This window comes from Zonotrichia leucophrys, chromosome Z, assembly GCF_028769735.1.
Source record: "Zonotrichia leucophrys gambelii isolate GWCS_2022_RI chromosome Z, RI_Zleu_2.0, whole genome shotgun sequence".
NCBI lineage: Eukaryota > Metazoa > Chordata > Aves > Passeriformes > Passerellidae > Zonotrichia > Zonotrichia leucophrys.
The window spans coordinates 60934910-60955041 of NC_088200.1; the positions used below are offsets into that span (position 1 = coordinate 60934910).

The window sequence follows — 20132 nt, forward strand, 5'->3', positions numbered from 1 at the left end:
GCAAAGATTTGAACAATGGCTTTGGCTGACTGCTTGCTGAAGTATGAAAGATGATAACAGCTATGTAAAGACAGAACATTTATACTCCTCAGTACCTGCTCCCTGCTTTAAAATACAGCAATGCTAAAGTTCAACATTCATAGGAGAAACAATCTTATACAGGCAGAACAATTTACTACCCCTAAACACAGTCTCAAAAAGTATCCATCTCAAAGGACTGCATACTTTGCAAGAGGGGGACCCACGCTGGAGAAATTAATCAAAGACTGTCTCCCATAGAAATGACCCCATGCTGGAGCAGGGGAAGAGTGTAAGGAGTGACAGAGGAAATGTGATGAACTTACCACAGCTCCCATTTCCCAAAACCCTGCACTGCCATTCAGGAAAGGGAGAAAAGATGAAGTGGAGTCCAGGAAAAGGGGAAAGGCTGGGGCAAGTGTTTTAAAATTTGAGGTTTTTTCTCACTATCTTACTCTGATTTAACTGGTAATAAACAAAATGAATTTCCTTTGGCTAAGTCTGTTATGCTTGTGATGGTAACTGGTGAGTGTTCTCCCCCTGCTTTATTTCAATGTGTGAACCTTTTTTTATACTTTTTTCTGCCCTGTCTTGTTTAGGAGGAAGGTGGAAGAACAGATTCAGTGAGCACCCAGTGTCCAGTCAGGGTCAACCCAGCAAACACTTTTCAAACAGGGAGTTCACTGAGTTCTCAGGATTACCTGGTAGTATTTAAGTAAATAATAGGTACAAGTCTATTTTGTCAAGCAACATTTAATCCTAGAACATTTATTGGATAAATATGTTTTTGTAAAGGGGCTGTTAGAATGTGAATTACTAAGTGACTGTCAGGCAAAATTGTCATCTCTGATATGATCCACTGGGGTGGATTTTGTCTGAAAGGCTGAGAAAAGGGGTGGGAAAGGTGAGATCAAAACTACCGAGTCAGAGCATCAAGTGATGATAATGCAGATAATGACAGAAACAGATCTTGTGACTCTCATTTTTTCTGGCTAAAGCTATGTCCCATAAAATGCAGATGAGACACAGCATCAGATGGGACATGGAAAGGACCGTGGTCAAGTGCAGTCTCGCTTTCAGTTCTAAAGGCTTCAAAATTAGTCTGAGGAAAAAGTGAAAAATATGTAATACATGCATGATTTGGCACATTCCTATATATGATATTTAGAATTGCACTGCATTCTAGGACGTCATTGGATTTTTTTTTTTTTAATTATAGTTTTTCAATTTGAAAGCTACAGGGCACTATACATTCTTGTAAAGCACTTCTAGGAAGATTCAAAGCTTCAGAACTTTTTAAAAACTGATTTGCATTTCAAAGTAGTAGTGGCTGTTTTGGGTGAGATCTCACAGAACTATTAACTAATAACTTTAATGAGCTTTCATATTTGCATAGCTGAACTTTGAATAGGGTCCTCTTTTAAAAAAGAATATCAGCCAACAGTAACTTGACTCTTGACTTTGGACTTAAACAACAGAGCCAAAGACAAAAATGGTAATTAGTTTATTTTTATTTTTTTAATAAAAGCTCCTTCATATATTTCATTTCCCAGAGTCTATCAAAGCATGACAAATACCCCAGAAAGGTCAGGAAAACAATTTTATATGTTGTCATCCACATTCAAACAAAGCAAAACTCTTAGTTCATAATAATTTTGGTTTTTGAATTTTCATCTAACAAGCTATAATTTTAGAGGACTATTGTGTAGTGAAAGGCGTGGTACAATCACAGATCAGCTAGACTATACTTTTAGCTTACATTTATCTGTGTGTGTGTGTGTGTGTGCGTGTGTGTGTGTACATACTTGCATTCATACACCTTATTGCCCTGTATGTACCACAATGAAGAGAAGGAATCAAAAAACAACAATGCTGCAGATGTTTAGAGGAAAAACCTACTCTGGCAAAGATAAAGTATGTAGTGCTGGTTGTTTAAGCAGGAAAGAAAGTCATCATGTTGAACACTGACACTAACAATTCAATCCTCTGCCAGTGAAATCACCAATTAACATCCCACAAGTCTAAAAAATGCAGAAAATAATTTTTCGCTTCAAGAAATCATCTTGCAGTGAAGAATATCTTTTAATGGCATAATTTCTTTCTTTTTAAAGTAGCATTTTTATTAATGAATGTATACTAATAAATAATTGTGATCACACTGACATGTAAGGTACTTTACAGATGAAACTGTATCCTTTCAAAATTTTCATAGACTGGAGACACAAGGTAGGCCTAGCTAGTGGTGTTATTGGACATTTCCTGAAAATACAACTTTATATTCACTTAATTCAAATGGGGGCCATGTGCAATAGATCGTCAAATTCACTCTAGGCTTCTCCCAGAGTTTACCTTGTCCCACATGTTTTTCTTGCTAGACCTTTTAACCCTAGCTGGAGATAAGGTTACATTTTTTGCATAATGAAGATGAAGTAATTTTTCCGTAAAGCAGTTCAAAGTGAAGGGTATAGTCACAGATTTGGTTAGAAGAAAGAATGGTAGTATCATCTGGCTCAATGTAAATTGTAGTAATAATAAATTTAATTTATACTTTCTTCTAATTTGTACTTATTGATCCACCTAATCTTTGTTTTTCTGATTTGATATTTAGTATAATTTATTATTTGTCCTTATTGAAATGTATCCACTCCAGGTTATATCTCAGTCCTGAATCTTGCTTCCTTTCAAGTGCATACACACGCATGCCTCCACCCTTACAGATAAATATATATCTATCTCATTATCTTTACACACACCTTTGCAGAAGACTACTGTTAATTTTTTTTTTTCTTTTTCTATATTCCAGCCACAGTCAAAAAAGCCTTTTATCATCTTTGATACTGTCTATCTTCTACTTTGTACTCCTCAGAAGTTTTAGTTACCAGATGGATTGGATAGCTGCAAAAAGTGCTTCATATTTTCACTATCTAAACCAAACACTCCAGGATGCTCATCTTCCACTGAACCTGTTTACTTTGTGCTTCATACACTATTAGATGGACACAGTAGGAAATGAAATCCCTGTGTGGTAGAAATATCACTATGAAAGCACTAACCTCACAGACTGAGCTCTGAAAGTAAAGATCAGAGCACCCAGAAGCCTCTCTGATCTAAATTCATTGAAAACACCTAACTCAGAATCCCTATTGGTTTCCAGTTTTAAGTTAGTGCCTAATGAAGTCAAGTTTATCTCTGAAAACCTTTGTCACAGCTGGAGATAACTAGCAATAGTCACTTGCAAGACTACAATTTAAGGGGAAAACTGAATCTCAGTAGGCTGTCCTTCTAGAACAAAGTGGAAATGTACTTTTATAGGAAATATAATACAGAGTAATTTTCATCCAGTCTCCAGTCTATACGTCAAAACCAGCGTGCAGTGTGCCTCACATTAATAGTCTCTGCATGGAAGTGTAAATATGGAAATACAAAGCCACATCAGTCAAGAGTGAAATTCTTTCACAGAATTGTGAGAGGAGTAATATGTGCATCATTCATGTCTGGTCAGTCAAAGAATGCAATTTATACGAAGTTCCAAGATAAATGCTTTTTCACTCAGTTTAGTTTTTAACAGTCAGAGCACAACAGCTGTTTATTTCTCAGTCCAGTTACAACAGTACAAATGCATACAATCCAAACCTTAGAGTTCCTGTTTAGAAATTTTTTAGATACAATAAGATCAATAGATCCAAATATCTGCTTCTTTTCTTGTATCTTCAATCTCCACTGTTCTGATCTTCTGACCACAGTCTGAGTGCAACTCTTCTCCATCAGGAAGGATGATTTGGTGAGTTATCATATTCCAAGTTGTGTACCAGCGGAGTGCACTGTTGCTGTAGCAGAGTTACTGGTGGGACTTTCTTTTTCATCAGTCTGTGATTTACACAGGACTATTTTCATGTGCTTCAAAGAGCTTATTTGCTCAAATAGCTGTCTGATTGCCTCATCAATTCAGTTATACCATATTTGTTTAAATGCATTTATCCTCTGTGTATGGGAGGATTTCTTTTATGCTGCAATCCATATGACAACACAAAAAAAATTTACTCAAATGCAACTTACAAATTTCTTACGCAGATTTCTTTGAGGATCAAGATGATCCTCAAAGCCCAAAGAGGCAGATAAGTTGGTGGATTCTTAGCTATTGCATAATTTTGTCATTGTGCCTTGGAGCAGATGGGCCATAGTCATCTGTGCAGGTCCAAGGGGCAGTTACTGGTGGGAGTTATTTAAGTATTTTTACAAGTACAATTAAAATGAAGCTCAAATTAAACAATACAGAAAAGGCATCAAAAGCCTGAGGCCCATTATAAGGCTTATTAATATTTTGAAGCCTGTATCCCAGCACTATACTTAGCCTCATCAAGTTGGTTGTACCATAGGAGTTAAGGCACTTCCAGGGTCTTTGCTTGCAATTTGCTTTACTCTGAACATCTCAAACACACCTTCCTTTGATGAACACCTATATCCTTTTCTTCTTCTTCTTTTGAAATGGGTTATTGTTTGTCTTCATTTAGTAGCTTCTAAGTAGACTTAGAAAAAGTCTCTTGCCTTTGGTGACTAAACCAGAAAAGTGCATTGCTTGGACAAGGGTAGCTACTTTAGTAGAAAATATCTTGCCTTCTTCTATCCTCATTTTTAACCTGAAGGTGTGAATGAATAAATCCTTTACAAACTGTGATTTTCACTAAATCTGTGGGGCTTCTTTGGACACTGCACTGCTTAAATATGGACAGCTCATCTTACCTTGTTTTTGTCTTCCTAAAACTAGTTTATATGTCTTGGAATCACAAAGATATATTCTGCAAACCCTTTTTGGATCTTGGGTTCTAAACAGTCACACAAAATATCTCTGTGCAGTGAAAAGCAAAGAATCAATTTGACCTATTATAAATTCTAATCAGAGATGCGCCAGTTTTTCCTTCCTCGTCTGAGCCATTGTGTATGTGTATGCATGAACAAGCTTCATCTCTTTATAACTGTAATATATGCAATAAATAATAAGAGGAATCTTTTCATTGTCAAGGACCTCCTTTTCTTGATTATATGACGTCATTAACATTTGCCTTAAAACACTAACGGGAGGCAAAATATTGGTTTCATATCACCTCACAGAAATCCAATGCTGTAAACTTATCGCAAATGCTATTAGCCCTTTTTGCATAGTGAATGGTATTTATCTCTGGGTTAATTATAGAACTGTCTTGGGGAAACCTACTGAAATTGAGAAAAGACTGAAAGGTCTTCTATTGTTTGCAGTAGTAAAAGCTGTTTTGTCTTCATCAACATCTGGAGGTAACTGCTGGATACACAAATCCTTTTACTAGCCCTATGATATTGAAGTAAAATCTGCTTTATATAGGTCATGCCATTCACAATAGGTTTTATTGATTTGCTTAATATGAAAACACATGCATTTGCTTTGCAATGGTACTGTTCTTTTTCTGCAGACTTAACTTCTCCCCTTTCCCATCCTCACCCCACAGGCCCGTGACGGAGGGTTAGCCCAGATCAGTGGAATCATGCGTTACACAGCTCTATCATGCTGGCAGCTGTTCCTGGGTCTGGCTGTGCTGCTTTTCTTCACAAGCCCCACTGCGGGCTGCCCAGCCCGCTGTGAATGCTCAGCACAAAACAAGTCTGTCAGCTGTCACCGCAGACGTCTGATGTCCATCCCAGAAGGCATTCCCATTGAGACCAAAATCTTGGACCTCAGCAAGAACCGACTGAAAAGCGTTAACCCTGAGGAATTCACATCATACCCATTGCTGGAGGAGATTGACCTCAGCGACAATATTGTCTCCAACGTTGAGCCTGGAGCTTTTAACAATCTCTTCAACTTGCGCTCCTTGAGGCTGAAAGGAAACCGTCTGAAACTGGTCCCCCTTGGGGTGTTCACTGGGTTGTCAAACTTAACAAAGCTTGATATAAGTGAAAACAAGATTGTCATTTTGCTGGACTACATGTTTCAAGATCTGCATAACCTAAAATCCCTGGAGGTTGGGGACAATGATTTGGTGTATATATCACACAGGGCCTTCAGTGGGCTGCTTAGCCTGGAGCAGCTCACCCTGGAGAGATGCAACCTCACAGCTGTACCAACAGAAGCCCTTTCTCACCTCCACAACCTCATCAGCCTGCATTTGAAACAGCTCAACATTAATGCTTTGCCGGCGTACGCCTTTAAAAGACTGTTTCGCCTGAAGGACCTGCAGATAGAGGCCTGGCCCCTCCTGGACATGCTGCCTGCCAACAGTCTGTACGGTCTCAACCTGACTTCTCTATCCATCACAAACACCAACCTGTCTGCAGTACCTTACTCTGCTTTTAAACATCTGGTTTACCTGACACATCTCAACCTGTCTTACAACCCCATCAGCACCATCGAGGCGGGCATGCTGTCGGATTTAGTGCGCCTACAGGAGCTCCACATGGTGGGGGCACAGCTGCGTACCATTGAACCACATGCTTTCCAAGGGCTCCGATTCTTACGCGTGCTTAACGTGTCCCAAAACCTGTTAGAAACCCTAGAAGAGAATGTATTCCATTCCTCCAAAAGCCTTGAGGTCCTCTGCATTAACAACAACCCTCTGGCCTGTGACTGTCGTCTTCTTTGGATTTTGCAGCGGCAGCCCACCTTGCAGTTTGGTGGTGAGCCACCAATGTGTGCGGGCCCAGACAGTGTCAGAGAGAGGTCATTCAGAGACTTTCACAGCACAGCTCTCTCCTTTTATTTCACCTGTAAGAAGCCCAAGATACAAGACAAGAAGTTGCAGTACCTGGTAGTGGAGGAAGGACAGACCGTGCAGCTCATGTGCAATGCTGATGGGGACCCACAGCCTACCATCTCCTGGGTTACCCCACGCCGGAGGCTGATCACAACTAAATCAAATGGTAGAGCCACTGTGCTGGGAGATGGCACCCTGGAGATACGATTTGCCCAAGACCAGGACACTGGGATATATGTCTGTATTGCAAGTAACGCAGCTGGGAATGACACCTACTCAGCCTCCCTGACAGTAAAGGGGTTTACTTCAGACCGTTTCCTTTATGCCAACAGGACCCCTATGTATATGACAGACTCCAACGACACAAGTTCTAATGGAACTAATGCAAACAGCTACTCTCTGGACCTTAAGACAATATTGGTGTCCACAGCTATGGGCTGTTTCACATTCCTTGGAGTGGTTTTATTTTGTTTCCTTCTTCTTTTTGTGTGGAGCCGAGGGAAAGGCAAACACAAAACCAGCATTGACCTTGAATATGTCCCTCGCAAAAACAATGGTGCTGTGGTTGAAGGGGAGGTTTCTGGACCACGAAGGTTCAATATGAAAATGATTTGATGATATTCTGCTAGCAGTGCTTTTTCTGTGGCATTAAAACCAATTAAAACAGCCTGGCATGTGGAATTGCTAGGCAGAAGCAGCTTAATGCAGCTGTCAGTGTATCAAAAGGTTATATGAAAATGGAAAGACTATTTGTGGTTATACAACAGAGCCTCCAGACCTTGAGGCAGATGTGTCAGGGCCTTTCATAGAACTGGGAAATTGTACTAACTGTTTGCATTGCAAATATTGGCATTCTGGGGATATCAGCAATGAACCACTGGCTCATGCTCATGGACAATTGTTCAACATTTTCTACTGCTACAAAAGGAAAAGAAAAAAACCTACAGTGTAGGATTTACATACTTAAAGAAAAAGACACATTTGTCTAAACCACACTCGGCAATGAAATTTGTATCCATATATCTCATTTGGTAAAACTTTGCATCCTCCCTTCTAGTTGGTTCAACACAAAAAAAAATTGGTAGCTTTTTTTTTTAAATCTACATCTATACTGTGTACATTTTGAAGCAATACAAATGAGAGGTTGTACTTTTAGATATCCACCAATACTGACCCAAGTGTGATGTCACCCATCTTTTAACTACCATAAAAACCCAAATTAGATCCTTGTAGTTACTAATTAGAAATAATATAAGATATTTTTCTCCTCATGTAGAAGGCCAGACCTGAATAGTTGAGAGCAAAACCGCTCAACTCTGTTGATCTACTCTTCATATAAATATAAGGCATGTGCCTAGTTTTGATACAGAATGGAATATTTTTTATATCTGTGATATCACACTGGACCAGTTTACTGTAATACAGCCCTGGCTCTCACACAGGGAAGGCAACCCACTAGTCAATGCTGGCATGGAGGAGTTGAGTTCTACCTTGAAGAGAGAGAAATCAGTTTTGTTAGCCCTGATATTAATTTCAAACCTACTGTTAAAATGTTAATGTGTACTGGGCCAAATAAAGAGCATAATACATTCTGCAGACTCCTTGGGAAATATGGTCATCTTACTCTTTATACAAGTGAATTAAAACATACAAACGTTACTAAGAATGAACTCTTCTCCAATGCCAAGTAAACTACAGTTGGTCATGCATAATATGGGGATTTATAATACTAAAATAATGTTTAAAACATGATAGCCTCAAAAAGGCTGACATACTGCCAGATATAATGAACCTCTAGCCACTGTCATTCTCATCTTGTATATTTGTAGATAACACAAAGCTGATTTCCAAGAACAGATTCCTTAGCTATTCTTGATGCCATTTTAATAACAATGTGGTTATGTTTCTTTCAGGGGCAGTATCTTAGAGCAAGAGGGGCAAGTTTTTCCAGATTTTAGGAATCTTTTTAAATGGAAAGAAGACAGAAGTGGAACATTAGTTCAGTACAAGTAACCTTTTGTTTGTTTTATTTTTCCAAAGAAATCTTCAAAAGACTGAAAAGTGAAATTTTATGCTTTATCATAAATACCATGATTTTATTTTTAAATCCTTAGCAATTGCAAGATGCAAAGTTGTTCAGCCACCTCTCAAGTTTTCCACCAGTTAGGAGCCATAAGTTTGTCATACATGGTTGATAGCAAGTACCATTTTTAAATGATTGGCATAATCTGGAGACAGGATGACAATTAGTACATCTATGTTTAACCAAGATGAATATGAAATATTATAAAACAGAACCTTCAGATTAATGTGATTGAAGAGCCTGTGTTCAATCTTAGTATTAGATTTTGGCATTTTGAAACCAAGGTCAGGCTGATATATGATAGGATGCAAGTGCTTCTAAAATTAGTATCCATGTTCTTTGCAGAGATTTTAAAAGCAGGATGAAAAGTCTCCCACTTCTATCAAGGGAAATGTGCCAAAAGTTGTAAAATTCAGCTGCACTCCCCAGAGATACCCATAACTTAGCTGCAGGACCCAAGGCTAGGCAGCTTTGAGAATCTCTTTTTTTAGTGATTGATCATTGGTTGCGTTGTTGCTTCATTTTAGATTGTCCAACTGAGGAGGTTGCAAGGGTTCATAGAATTTTTTTCACTTAACTTGGCTTTAAGTTTAGAATTGGGGTTTCTTGCTTCGTTTTGTTTTATGCTCTGAACTAGACAGTTGGAGATTTATGGACATGCTTGATAAGAATACTCTTAGTTCTATGACATTTCTAGAACATTAATATAATGGAACAACCCCTGACTAAATTCTAACACCAGGGAAATTATTTTTGTTGACGTAATAACCACTGCACTGAAGTCCAAAATTCTACTGTACCTTAATGCGGGCAGTTAAAGAAACAAATGGGGATAAAACAAAATGTTTCTGAACTGTCCCTTGAAGACATTTGCATGTGCCTTTCCCTTGTAATTGTCATTTTTTTCAACTAGTTATCTATTGCCCCTGCAGTCATTTCATGTTAAATGTTAAAATCAGTGTTAGAAGCAAAAATTCACCTAAGTTCTAGACATTTTCAGCTGATTTCTTCATATTAAATTACACAATAAAAAAAAATAATCTCAAAAAACACCACCCTAGAAAACATGTACTTTTAGTATTAATTATGAGTTGCTGTATTCCCCTATTCCCTTGGAATGACTCTAAGAAGTGATTGCAGCTAGTGCACTGCAAGGATTTGTGAGCAGAAATGTGCTTAGTTATCTATGTGAATGTGTGCTGGTGATGGAAATCACCGCTTGCTGTTGCTGAGCACCACCTTGCAGAGCTGTCAGCGTTCTGTGTATTGCCTTGAGTTCAGTCAGTATTCAGTTTTTCAGAATCAGTGTTCGTTCCCTGCCTCTAGCAATGTTCTACTTTTTGCAGCCTACTTATTTCAGCATGGACTTAACAAGGCATATGGCACCTCTTAACAGAAGTGAGGACAGCAAGACCCAGAGACACTTTTGTCTTGCTCCACATAGTCTCCTTCTTATGTATTTGTGGGACACATACTTACTATGGCTCTTTTGGGTGAATAAGGAATACAGTGTCAAAGTCAGACCCAGACAAGAACCTTTTTGGCAATTATTTTAAGAACTGTGGCTGAATGCTTACCCTGCCTCTTGAAGGAGTCAATTCTCTGCTAGAGATCAAGGAGATGCACCACAGTTTATTTTACTGCAGGGGAGAAAAAGGACTGGGCTGCGAGAAGGCATCTGACCCATATGTCTCCCCTATCATATATTCAGAAACAGGTTGGTAGTGCATACCTGGCACTAAAAGAGGAATCAAAGGTTTTAACCTACCTCTGACTTGTATACTGGCTGGTCTCCATGCTGACACTAGCCTGAATTTACCTGGCAGCCAGTGCAACAAAACTCTGAGAAGCAGCAATAGTTCTGCAAAAAAGGAGAAAACTGAAAATGTCCGAACCAGCAAAGGAACTTGAGAAAACAGGTACTAAAATATCCTTGTCAATAACTCCTGTAAGAGCAGTGCCCGGGCCTCTCGCAAATATGTTTTGAAGTCCACTTACACAGATCAGTATGAAGATAAGAACAGATGAATGTACAAGTGTTTACAGAATCACAGTGAATCACAGAATCATTTAGGTTGGAAAAGACCTTCAAGATCATCAATTCTGACCTTTAACTGATCACCACCCCGACAACTAGACCATAACACTAAGTGTCACGCCCAGTCATTTAATGAACAGCCCCATGGATAGTGTCTCCACCTCCCTGGGCAGTCCATTTCAATGCTTAAACACCCTTTTAGTGAAGAAATTCTTCCTGATGTCCAACTTGAATCTCTTCTGGTGCAGCTTGGGCCTATATCTTCTCCTCCTGTCACTGGCTGCCTGGGAGAAGAGGCTGACCCTCATCTGGCTACAACCTCCTCCAAAGGAGATGTAGGGAGTCATAAGTTTCCCCTGAGCCTCCTTTTCTCCAGACTGAACACCTCCAGTTTCCTCAGCTACTCCTCATAGGACTTACACTGTAAGTCTCTCCTAGCTCTGACTCCTCCCTAGCTCTGTTGCCCTTCTCTGGACACATTCCAGCACTTCAATGTCCTTCTTGTAGTGAGTGGAACAGGAACTGCACACAGGACTTGAGGTGTGGCCTCACCAGTGCCAAGTACAGGGGGACAATCACTGTCCTGCTCCTGCTGGCCACACCATCACTGATACAGGCTAGGACACCATTGGCCTTCTTGGCCATCTGGGCACACACTGGCTCGTGGTCAGCTGCTGACAGCCAGCCCTCCCTGGTCTTCTGCTAGGCCACTTTCCAGCCACTCCATCCCCAGCTTGCAGCACCCCATGAGGTTATTGTGACCCAAGGACAGGATCCAGTGCTTGGCCATTTTGAACCTCATTCCATTGGCCTTGAAATATTAATCCAGCCCGTCCAGATGGCTCTGCAGGGCTTTCCTGCCCTCCAGCAGATCAACACTCACATCCAACTTGATGTCACCTGAAAACTCACTGAGGGAGAACTTCAGATCATTGATAAAGATATTAAACCAGATTGGGCCCAGTCCTGAACCCTGGGAACATAACCAGTGACCAGAAACCAACTGCTTGTGGCAGCATTCACCTTTCTTTGGGCCTTGAAAACTTCAAACAGTTTTTAATCTAGCCCTTTTCCAAACCAGTTTAACTTTCCTTGAGTTAAAGAGAACATTGAAGCAATGGATGCAGAAAAGGGATGTTTGCTATGATTTGCCAAAAAATCATTTGCAAGCAGCACCCCACCTCAACCTTTTTTTAAGTTTTGAGTTGGTTCTCTGGTTTTTGTCCCTTCTTCTTTCTTCTTAACTTTGCAACTTTCTTTGCAGAGCGGCTTTGTCCATTAAAACATAATGTTAGATTCAGACTGGGAAGATTCAGACTGCTTTTACCCTCTGTACCCACCTTATTATACATTCACACATAAGTGCCAGCACAGGCAATAGCTCCTGATACAACTGGAGACACCAAGGCCCCTAGAGAACTGCTGATCTCACTGGACATTTTTTAACTAAACTTCATTTCAGCTGGCTTCATTATCATACTGCCATTCAAGGTTTCCTTTATTTACTTGAATGGTAGCTATCTTTTTTTTCCTTATTTGCTTAATTTTGATTTTGCATCACCTATGACAACAACAATTATAACACAATGAAGAAAATTAAGAAATGCTATACATTACACCCTCAGCACGACAAATTGTAATTCAGGCAGATGAGACAACATAAGAAGTCAGCATTAATATTTAATAGAAAGTTATATCTGAACTTTGTAATAGAAGAAAAAACTGGCAAGGAGATTACTGAGGTATATAGGCCATGTTGCAACTAAATCACATCTAAGATGTGAAACAGACTTTCATACACCATGCCTGGATATCTGTTTTTGACATTAGACTTTCCCAGAAAGACTCTCAGAATGTATGAATGTCAGATATCTGCATTTAACTCATGAAAAGACAAAGCAGTTCCTGAAAATTCAGGTGAGCAAGCAATTTCTGGCTGCCCAAGGACAACAGCAGTTTCCAGCAAGGACAGACAAGAAACTACAATCATGCAGTTATTTTGCCTTATTCACTACTGCATCCCATGACAATGCAGTCCATTAGCCACCAATAAAATGCACAACCCTTACTCAATTTTCTTCACAGGAGGCAATATTTGCATAATAGGCTACAGTCTGTTCCACCTCCAGTTAGAGCAGTGAAACATCCAGCAAGAAGTGAGGAAGAGGAAGCCCCTTCTGACCAGTTTGCTAATAAGCTTTTACTATTGAGTGGTCCTAGCCTATCTGGGGCTATCATGATGACTGTTTGTCCATTCCCATCCTCTGCTCACCATGTGGCTTGGCATGGAGTAGTAGGGAAAATAATATACAGTCAAGTTGTCCCTCCTCCCTGAACTGTAATTCTGATGAGCAGCACAGCAGCAGTGTCTTAGAAATCTTGGTCTGCTGCAGATGATCAATGGTTTTGCCATAAAACCACATGTGGGAAAAAATTGGATACATGCTTTCTGATGTTCTTTCAATATCTTGTGTGATTGACTGCTCTTTGTGCTAAAAAGAACCAGGAAAGAAGTAATTTAAAACTCAATTGTGTCTGAAGGAGTTAAAGGGACATCTTTAGAAAGTCAAAGGGCCTGATTGCTGGAGAATGTTTCAAGAAATGAATGAGATTTTTCAAGTTAGCCAAGCAATTTGGATGCCCTGTTCTTATTATCTGTAATAAGAATTAAAATCTCAATTTTCCTTGGCAGCTTAGAAGAATCACAGTTATTTCAGAGACACATGCTCCTTTTGTCTGTCTCCTAGCTCTGCTCAATTCCCTTCTCGATTTCCAATGACTGTAATGCCAAAGGTAGATCTCTGGATTAGGTTAAATTTCATTGAATATTCACATGGCTCTTGGAATCTAAATCTTAAAGCAGGATCCTAAACCTTCTTCAAGCCAAAAATAAAAGTAATAAAGAAAGAAGAAGCTTGAGTAAACCTCCTTTTGCAAATTAAATAAATCAAATTCTGTGAGAATCCTGCTACTAAGATAGCTACATGTGAAAAGCCATCTGCAGGAATTTTTGGGGTTTGGGGGGTTTTTGTTTTGTTTTGCTTTGTTTTATCTTTTTCACTAGAAGCAGGTGGTTGGGTGTAAGGCCAGCTGGAAATAAAAATCTGTATTTATAGCATCAGCAGAATGAGGAAAAAGACTGCGCAGTGAATAAAATGCTCTATGTTATTTCAGCTTAAAATGAAAGATGTTTTCATATTAAAATAGGTTATAGATACATACAAAAGGACAGACTTTTGCCTCATAATTTGATTTTCTGTATTTATTCAACGGTACCAAAATTGTCATGAAGCAGAACTGTGGCAGTAAGAGACAGAAAACAGATTCTCTACTGTAGTCAGGCAATATAAATCAGGAGAAATCCTCTTGACACCATTCTGTTGGTCCTGGTTACACTAGAAATTTGATAAATCAATCTATCTTTTTTGATTTCTACTAAGCAGGCTGTATGCAGAACTGCAGAACTTATGTATTAATTATTTCTCATCTTGTGGCATCTTGTGCCTTTTATTCTGGATTGCTTTAATATTTACACTGCTAGCACAGCAGCAGAACATGAAAATATACATTCTGGGAAGAGAAGGATAAAAGGAAAATGGAAATCTCTGACCTTGAAGAAGTCTGCCTATTTCTACTCATGGCATTTGCATGTCAGAAATATCACCTCCTCACACTTCAGGCCAAGAACAATGGCTTTAAAGCATTGTGCATAGGCAGCTGCACAGGCATCTATGAAGACAATGGTCAACTTGCACACATTTTAGTAATTTTGGTCTTTCAGAAAACAAAATATTATTGCTTCTTAAAGAATTAATTTATGTCATTTTGATACTAAAAGTAAACACCTTGGCTTCATTACACTGGGCACTGTATAAGTAGGAAGTAAATTATAACACTGACCTGTTGAGCTTACAGCCATATAGTAGGAAGTTGGCTTTTGAGCAAGTACACATGGTAACAAGTCTCTCACTGTTTGTTGAGGGAATGCCATAGTGCAGATATATTAAAATATCATCACACTGAAATCTGTTTGCAAGCACATGTAGTTCATATGTACATGTTTGTGTGTGAAAAAAATAGTTATATTTGTTTTGTTTCTTTCTTATTTCAAGTATTAAATGTATATTGTTTTTAAAAAGTGACAAGATTAACATGAAAAATTGTGCTGTAATTTATTTTGATATATATGATCATGAGTATGGATGGGAAATGAGACAGCCTTGCTGTCATGATCCATGAAGCACATGACAATTCAGGTTTGTCCGGAAGTTTGCTTCATGTTTGAGCAAAATATGCAAATATAATGGAAAAAAAAAACCAACAAAAAAAAAAAAAAAACCAAAAAAAAAGCGCTTTGTTGTTAAGACAGTTGTCCTGAATGTCATTTTAAAAGTTACTTTAGGGCTTATGTCATGATGTGTGTCATACTTATCCACAATGAAACCCAAATAAATAATTCCATGGAGTGGCAAAATTTACTTGCAAAAGTGAAGAAAATTTACATTGTTTCCCCTATTGTGGCTGAACACTTTTTTCCCCAGGGTGCAGTGTAGAAAACTAACACCAGAAAAATACACTTTCCTTACAGAGGTCCTTAGTGCCAGGTCTTCACAACAAGCTAACTTTTCAGGCCCATCCCTCTTGAACTGAGAATCTGAATGAACACAGTGAGAAAGACAAGACTCTGGCAGGTATTTCTCAGTTACTCACTCTCCTCCTTCATTGCATGAAGCCCTCAAACACAGAGAAAATACCCGGGTCTCATTCAGATGCGTATTGGGATTTATTATCCGTACAAAGTATCAGGGAGCCTGTGTCCTCACTTCTACACATGCAGAGTGTTCAGGTGACTGACGGGGATACCAATCAAGTGGATGCTGGAGGAAGAAAAGCATGGCACTTAACAGCACCACAGAGAGAACAGCAGAAAGATAGATTTCACCAGCTGCGTCACTTGGAAGGCAACAAATACTGAAAATCTGCATTTGAATCATGGTTACTGAGGAAATCACCAGTATTCAAACACCTCTGTAATTACAAAAAAATTAAGTGGTGGAAAGTAGATTCTGCTGAGGTTGAAACCCATTTCAACCCCCTGAGACTTGCCACAACCTACCAAGCGTTCATCAGAGATCAGCTTTGAAGAAGGACGCAGGCTGTAATCTAAACTATTGCTACTCCTATTTTTCCACAGTTAGATACTTTTACCAACAGCATTTTTTTTCATGATTTCTGGGATAATCTGAATTAAGATTTAACACCTGAATACCCCTTATAGTCTAACCAAGGGTCTTGTTCTCTAGAAGGGAAAACAGTTACTGTCTCAGGAAAAGAAGAAGCAACTTGAAATCCTGATAAATTGCTAGGAGCAGAGACAGACAGGGGCTGAATCTGAGCTCTCCTATGTCCCCTGAAATGTGTCTTATCCTCCTGCATTTGCATTTGACACCTCCAAAAAATTTTGAATGATTTACACCAATGTACCCTCCTCTGGAGCAGAATGTCAAATGCAAATGCAAATTGTCAGAGAAACTTTACTATTCATTTTATTACAGTAATCTATTTTATTTATAATATTTTTAATCAGATTGGCAGTCAAATGTACTGCAGTACTGCCTTCAGTATGACATGAAAAAAGAGCCATTTTCCCTACCACTGCACAGGGAACAGAGGTTTATCTCCAAAGGTTCCTCCATCCTAATATTACTCTATATCAAGAGGTAGAACCTGTTCCTATATCACAAGATCTATTCAGCAATTTCCAGTTCTTACAGTAGAAGCAGCTACTAGTTTTCTCCATGATAACCAGGTAGAGAATAACACCATCACATCAGGCAATCACTGACACATTCATCAAAAATAAGGAAAAAAATTAAAATTTATTAATAACTCCTAACAGACAAACACACTTTAGATTTTTAAAAGCATACAAAATTTTCTAAAGCACAGTCACTTTCAAAAATTTTTAATAATATTTATATTATTGCACATCTACTATAGAGGATTTGCCACAGAGTTATTAGCCCCTATATTGGATAATACAGACATCTTTAAATAAACAAATCTTGGCATCCAAAGTTTATTTTAAGTAATGCCTGGGTTTAATATTTTTGTATTTTTAAAAGCTGATGGGAAATTGAAAATCCCACTACTTACCAAGTAAACTCAATTCACAGAGGCTGAGTTATTCTCATATAAGGGAATGCTCACAGTGAATTTTCTGCATCATAAAACCTTCCCACGTACAGCTGTAGATGACATACTATTAAAAAACAACAAAAAAGGGCTTTGTTCATCTCTGGTACTATCTGAAACTGGAGGAGAGGCTGGTAATTCATACTGGGAAAGCACAAATAAAGTGTGAAAATGTTGGATTAAGAAATGCAGAGTTATTGCAAAGGAACTGGCCTTTCTGTCTACTCAGGCTCTGTAGCGGTCTGGGAAATTAGACTAAATTCCTTCTTTCCTAGATACAGGAAATTCCTCATTTTCCCTCTCTTCTTGGAAGCTTAAATTTCAATCTTAGTAATCAATGGGAAATGAAATACAGTAAGAAGTTAGTAAAATGTGGGACTGGATAGTAAACATTAATAGAAATTAAAACATACCTAAAAAATTATGTTACATTGGTAGTTAGCTTGTTGTCCAAGTAATTCTGGAATTATTTTGGTTTGCAGAATCTGGTTTATTAATTAATAGCTAGGGGATTCATTCAGCTAGTTAATGCTGCAATCACCAGCTGGAATATCTTATTTACCTCATCAGTCCCTAAGTGGAAGTTATATTTTTCTGAGCTATTTTCCAATAACTTTCCTATTTGTATTACTCAAAAGCACAAGTGATGGAGAGCACACTTATTTTATTATAGGAAGACAATGATAACAAATTTAATCTATTACTTTTGCTAAGAGACCTCTTTGCTGTTTTTACAAAGATTAATAGTTTACATCCTTATCTAAATTATAGCTATCACTAAAGCCAAACATCTCACCTTAAGAATCTATTGACTTTTTTGCATCTGTGCAGTGCAGCAGTTCTAATGCACTGCAAAAAACATTTTGCTTTCACATTGAACAGGCATGCCATGCAGAGGGGTTAGAGGCAATGCAGCCTTCTGAGTTGCAGAAACATTTGCATTTTAATGGGCCTTATTGAATTTTTGTTGGCTTTTACAGGTTTGGCAGACTGTCACATTTTGTTAAAGGATATCAGATCATCCTTTCCTGGCTCGGAGAAGGCATAGCTTTCAGTTTATAACACAAACAGAAGGCTGCAACTCAGGATTTCTTAGCTGTAATCAAAACCCTGGGCCTCTAACTCTTCAGAGAATACAATAATAGTTACCTTTCAAAAGGATGATTCTACCATTTTCCTAAGGGTTATAAAGCCAAGCAGTTATAGTTCACCCATACCTGTGTGAGGAATGAAAATTTTAATGGAGGTTGGTACCAAACAAAGAAAATCTTTTTTAAGAAATGCAAGCCCTGCTGCTCAAAGCGCTCCTTTTGGCAAGGTGGTGACAGCAGTGGTCTGCCCTGTGATCAGCCTTTCCAACAGTTCTAAATTAAAGGATCTTGCAGAGCAGTGGCAGTGTATGAAAGAAAATTGTCATGAGAGATGCACACCAACAAGATGCTGACTTTTATGCAGTTCAGTGGTATTTTCAATGAAAGGACCTCTTAATGCCTCACTTAATTAGTTGGTTTGCAATGCTTGAAAACCATTTTTATTTCCTAAAGCATCTACACAATTTGTGTCTTTGCCTTTGATTATAGATGAGAAATGCTGAAATGAATGCAAAACACACATCAATTGTCAAGTGTCACACCAAGCACTCAGACTACTACAAAAATATTTGTTTCGTCCTTATACAAGACTAACAAAACTGAGTCCTACAATTTCTCCATTCTCTAATCCAAGTTTCTTGAAAGAAAACTAGTATTTCCACATGTTTCCCCGCTCTTTAATAGATAAAGTAACAAGGATACACTTTTCAAATTACTGCTGCCAGTGTTTATCATAGGAAATTTGTCCTGACACAACTCAATTTTCCACAACATTGAGTTGTGGCCAACCTCATCTTCATCTTTTAATCAAGATTGTTTTGCTTATACATGAGCCAAACACTTGGAACTTCCCCATTCCCAGCTTCTGCTTTTGAGCTGAAGCCAGAAGATTTTGCTGTGAATGTCAGTGAAGTATGTTTGATAGTTAATGGTTACAGCCTTGCATCCAGCAGTCACTGTAAACTATTTCTGAGGCATGGCCTCTCTGGCATGATTAAAAGTAACAACTACTCCTTGGGAAGAAGATTAACCAGTACCTCCATTTTATTTTTCAAGACCTCCATCAGCTTTCAGGACAATGGAAGATGTGTGTCCAAGTCATTTAGAACTGAAGGAAATATTTGCTGGATGTGCTTGTCATCTTAGGGAACTGCATACAAAAAGGCATGTGAGAAATAAATTTGTCCTTTAAGGGTTAAATTACTGAAGCAGAAATCTAAAATGCTGCACATAAAAGGAGGTATGCGTTAAAAAAAAATACCTCGGGTGGGTTTTACACTGTAAGAATGAAAGTCAGAAACATGAGTAAAAAGTAAACTCATTGATGAGAAAATTATTTTTTCAATGTAATAAAATGCTCCCTTCAGAGAGGAGGATCATAAAATACATTTCCTCCAGTATTTAAACACAAGGATTCTCCTCTCTCCTCGTTCAAAGAGGAGATCTACAAACCACCTCATTTCAGTACAAATACTTTCTTAAAATGCATTCTGTTATGTTCAAAATATCAACCCTTCCTGGATTTTCAACAGCTGTTGTAATTGTTTTTCATAGAAATCGATTTTAATTGTAACACTGTTCTGCTACAAGCCTATTGTCTGTGTCCTTCTGAATTGTCAATTACCTAAATGAAGAAATAAAGGCTTGAAAGTGCATTGTTGTAATTAATTTCTATGTTTAAATTATCTAATCACAATACAAAGTTATGAATTTCATCTGTTGAGGCACAAAGAATACTTTCCTTGAAAAATGAAAGAAAAAAAGAGAAAAAATAAATATAAAAATCCACTATTGGTTCACTTGTGTTTTTCAAGGCAAAAGTTTAAGGCTGTCATTCCAGTCCTCTTCTATACTTTTGGAAATATGCATATAATTTTTAGTGAGTATACTGCTTGTATGGAGAAAAGGTTTTTCTTTAACAGTCTAACAGAGTTGCTTTTCTGCATATACAATCTAGTTTCCCCCAACTAGGATAGTATGTGCCA

At 38.3% G+C, this 20132-nt stretch overlaps 1 protein-coding gene across 8 annotated transcripts in view; it reads left to right on the forward strand.

Moving 5' to 3' along the window:
* Positions 1-19802, forward strand: part of LINGO2 (leucine rich repeat and Ig domain containing 2) — a 483020-nt gene extending 463218 nt beyond the window's left edge. For all 8 annotated transcript variants that reach the window (XM_064735329.1, XM_064735331.1, XM_064735334.1 and 5 more), the window contains one exon: positions 5499-19802. In XM_064735329.1, the coding sequence (XP_064591399.1) occupies positions 5499-7355 (1857 nt within the window). In that variant the 3' untranslated portion in view covers positions 7356-19802. The remainder of the gene's footprint in view (positions 1-5498) is intronic.
* Positions 19803-20132: the final 330 nt, after the last annotated feature.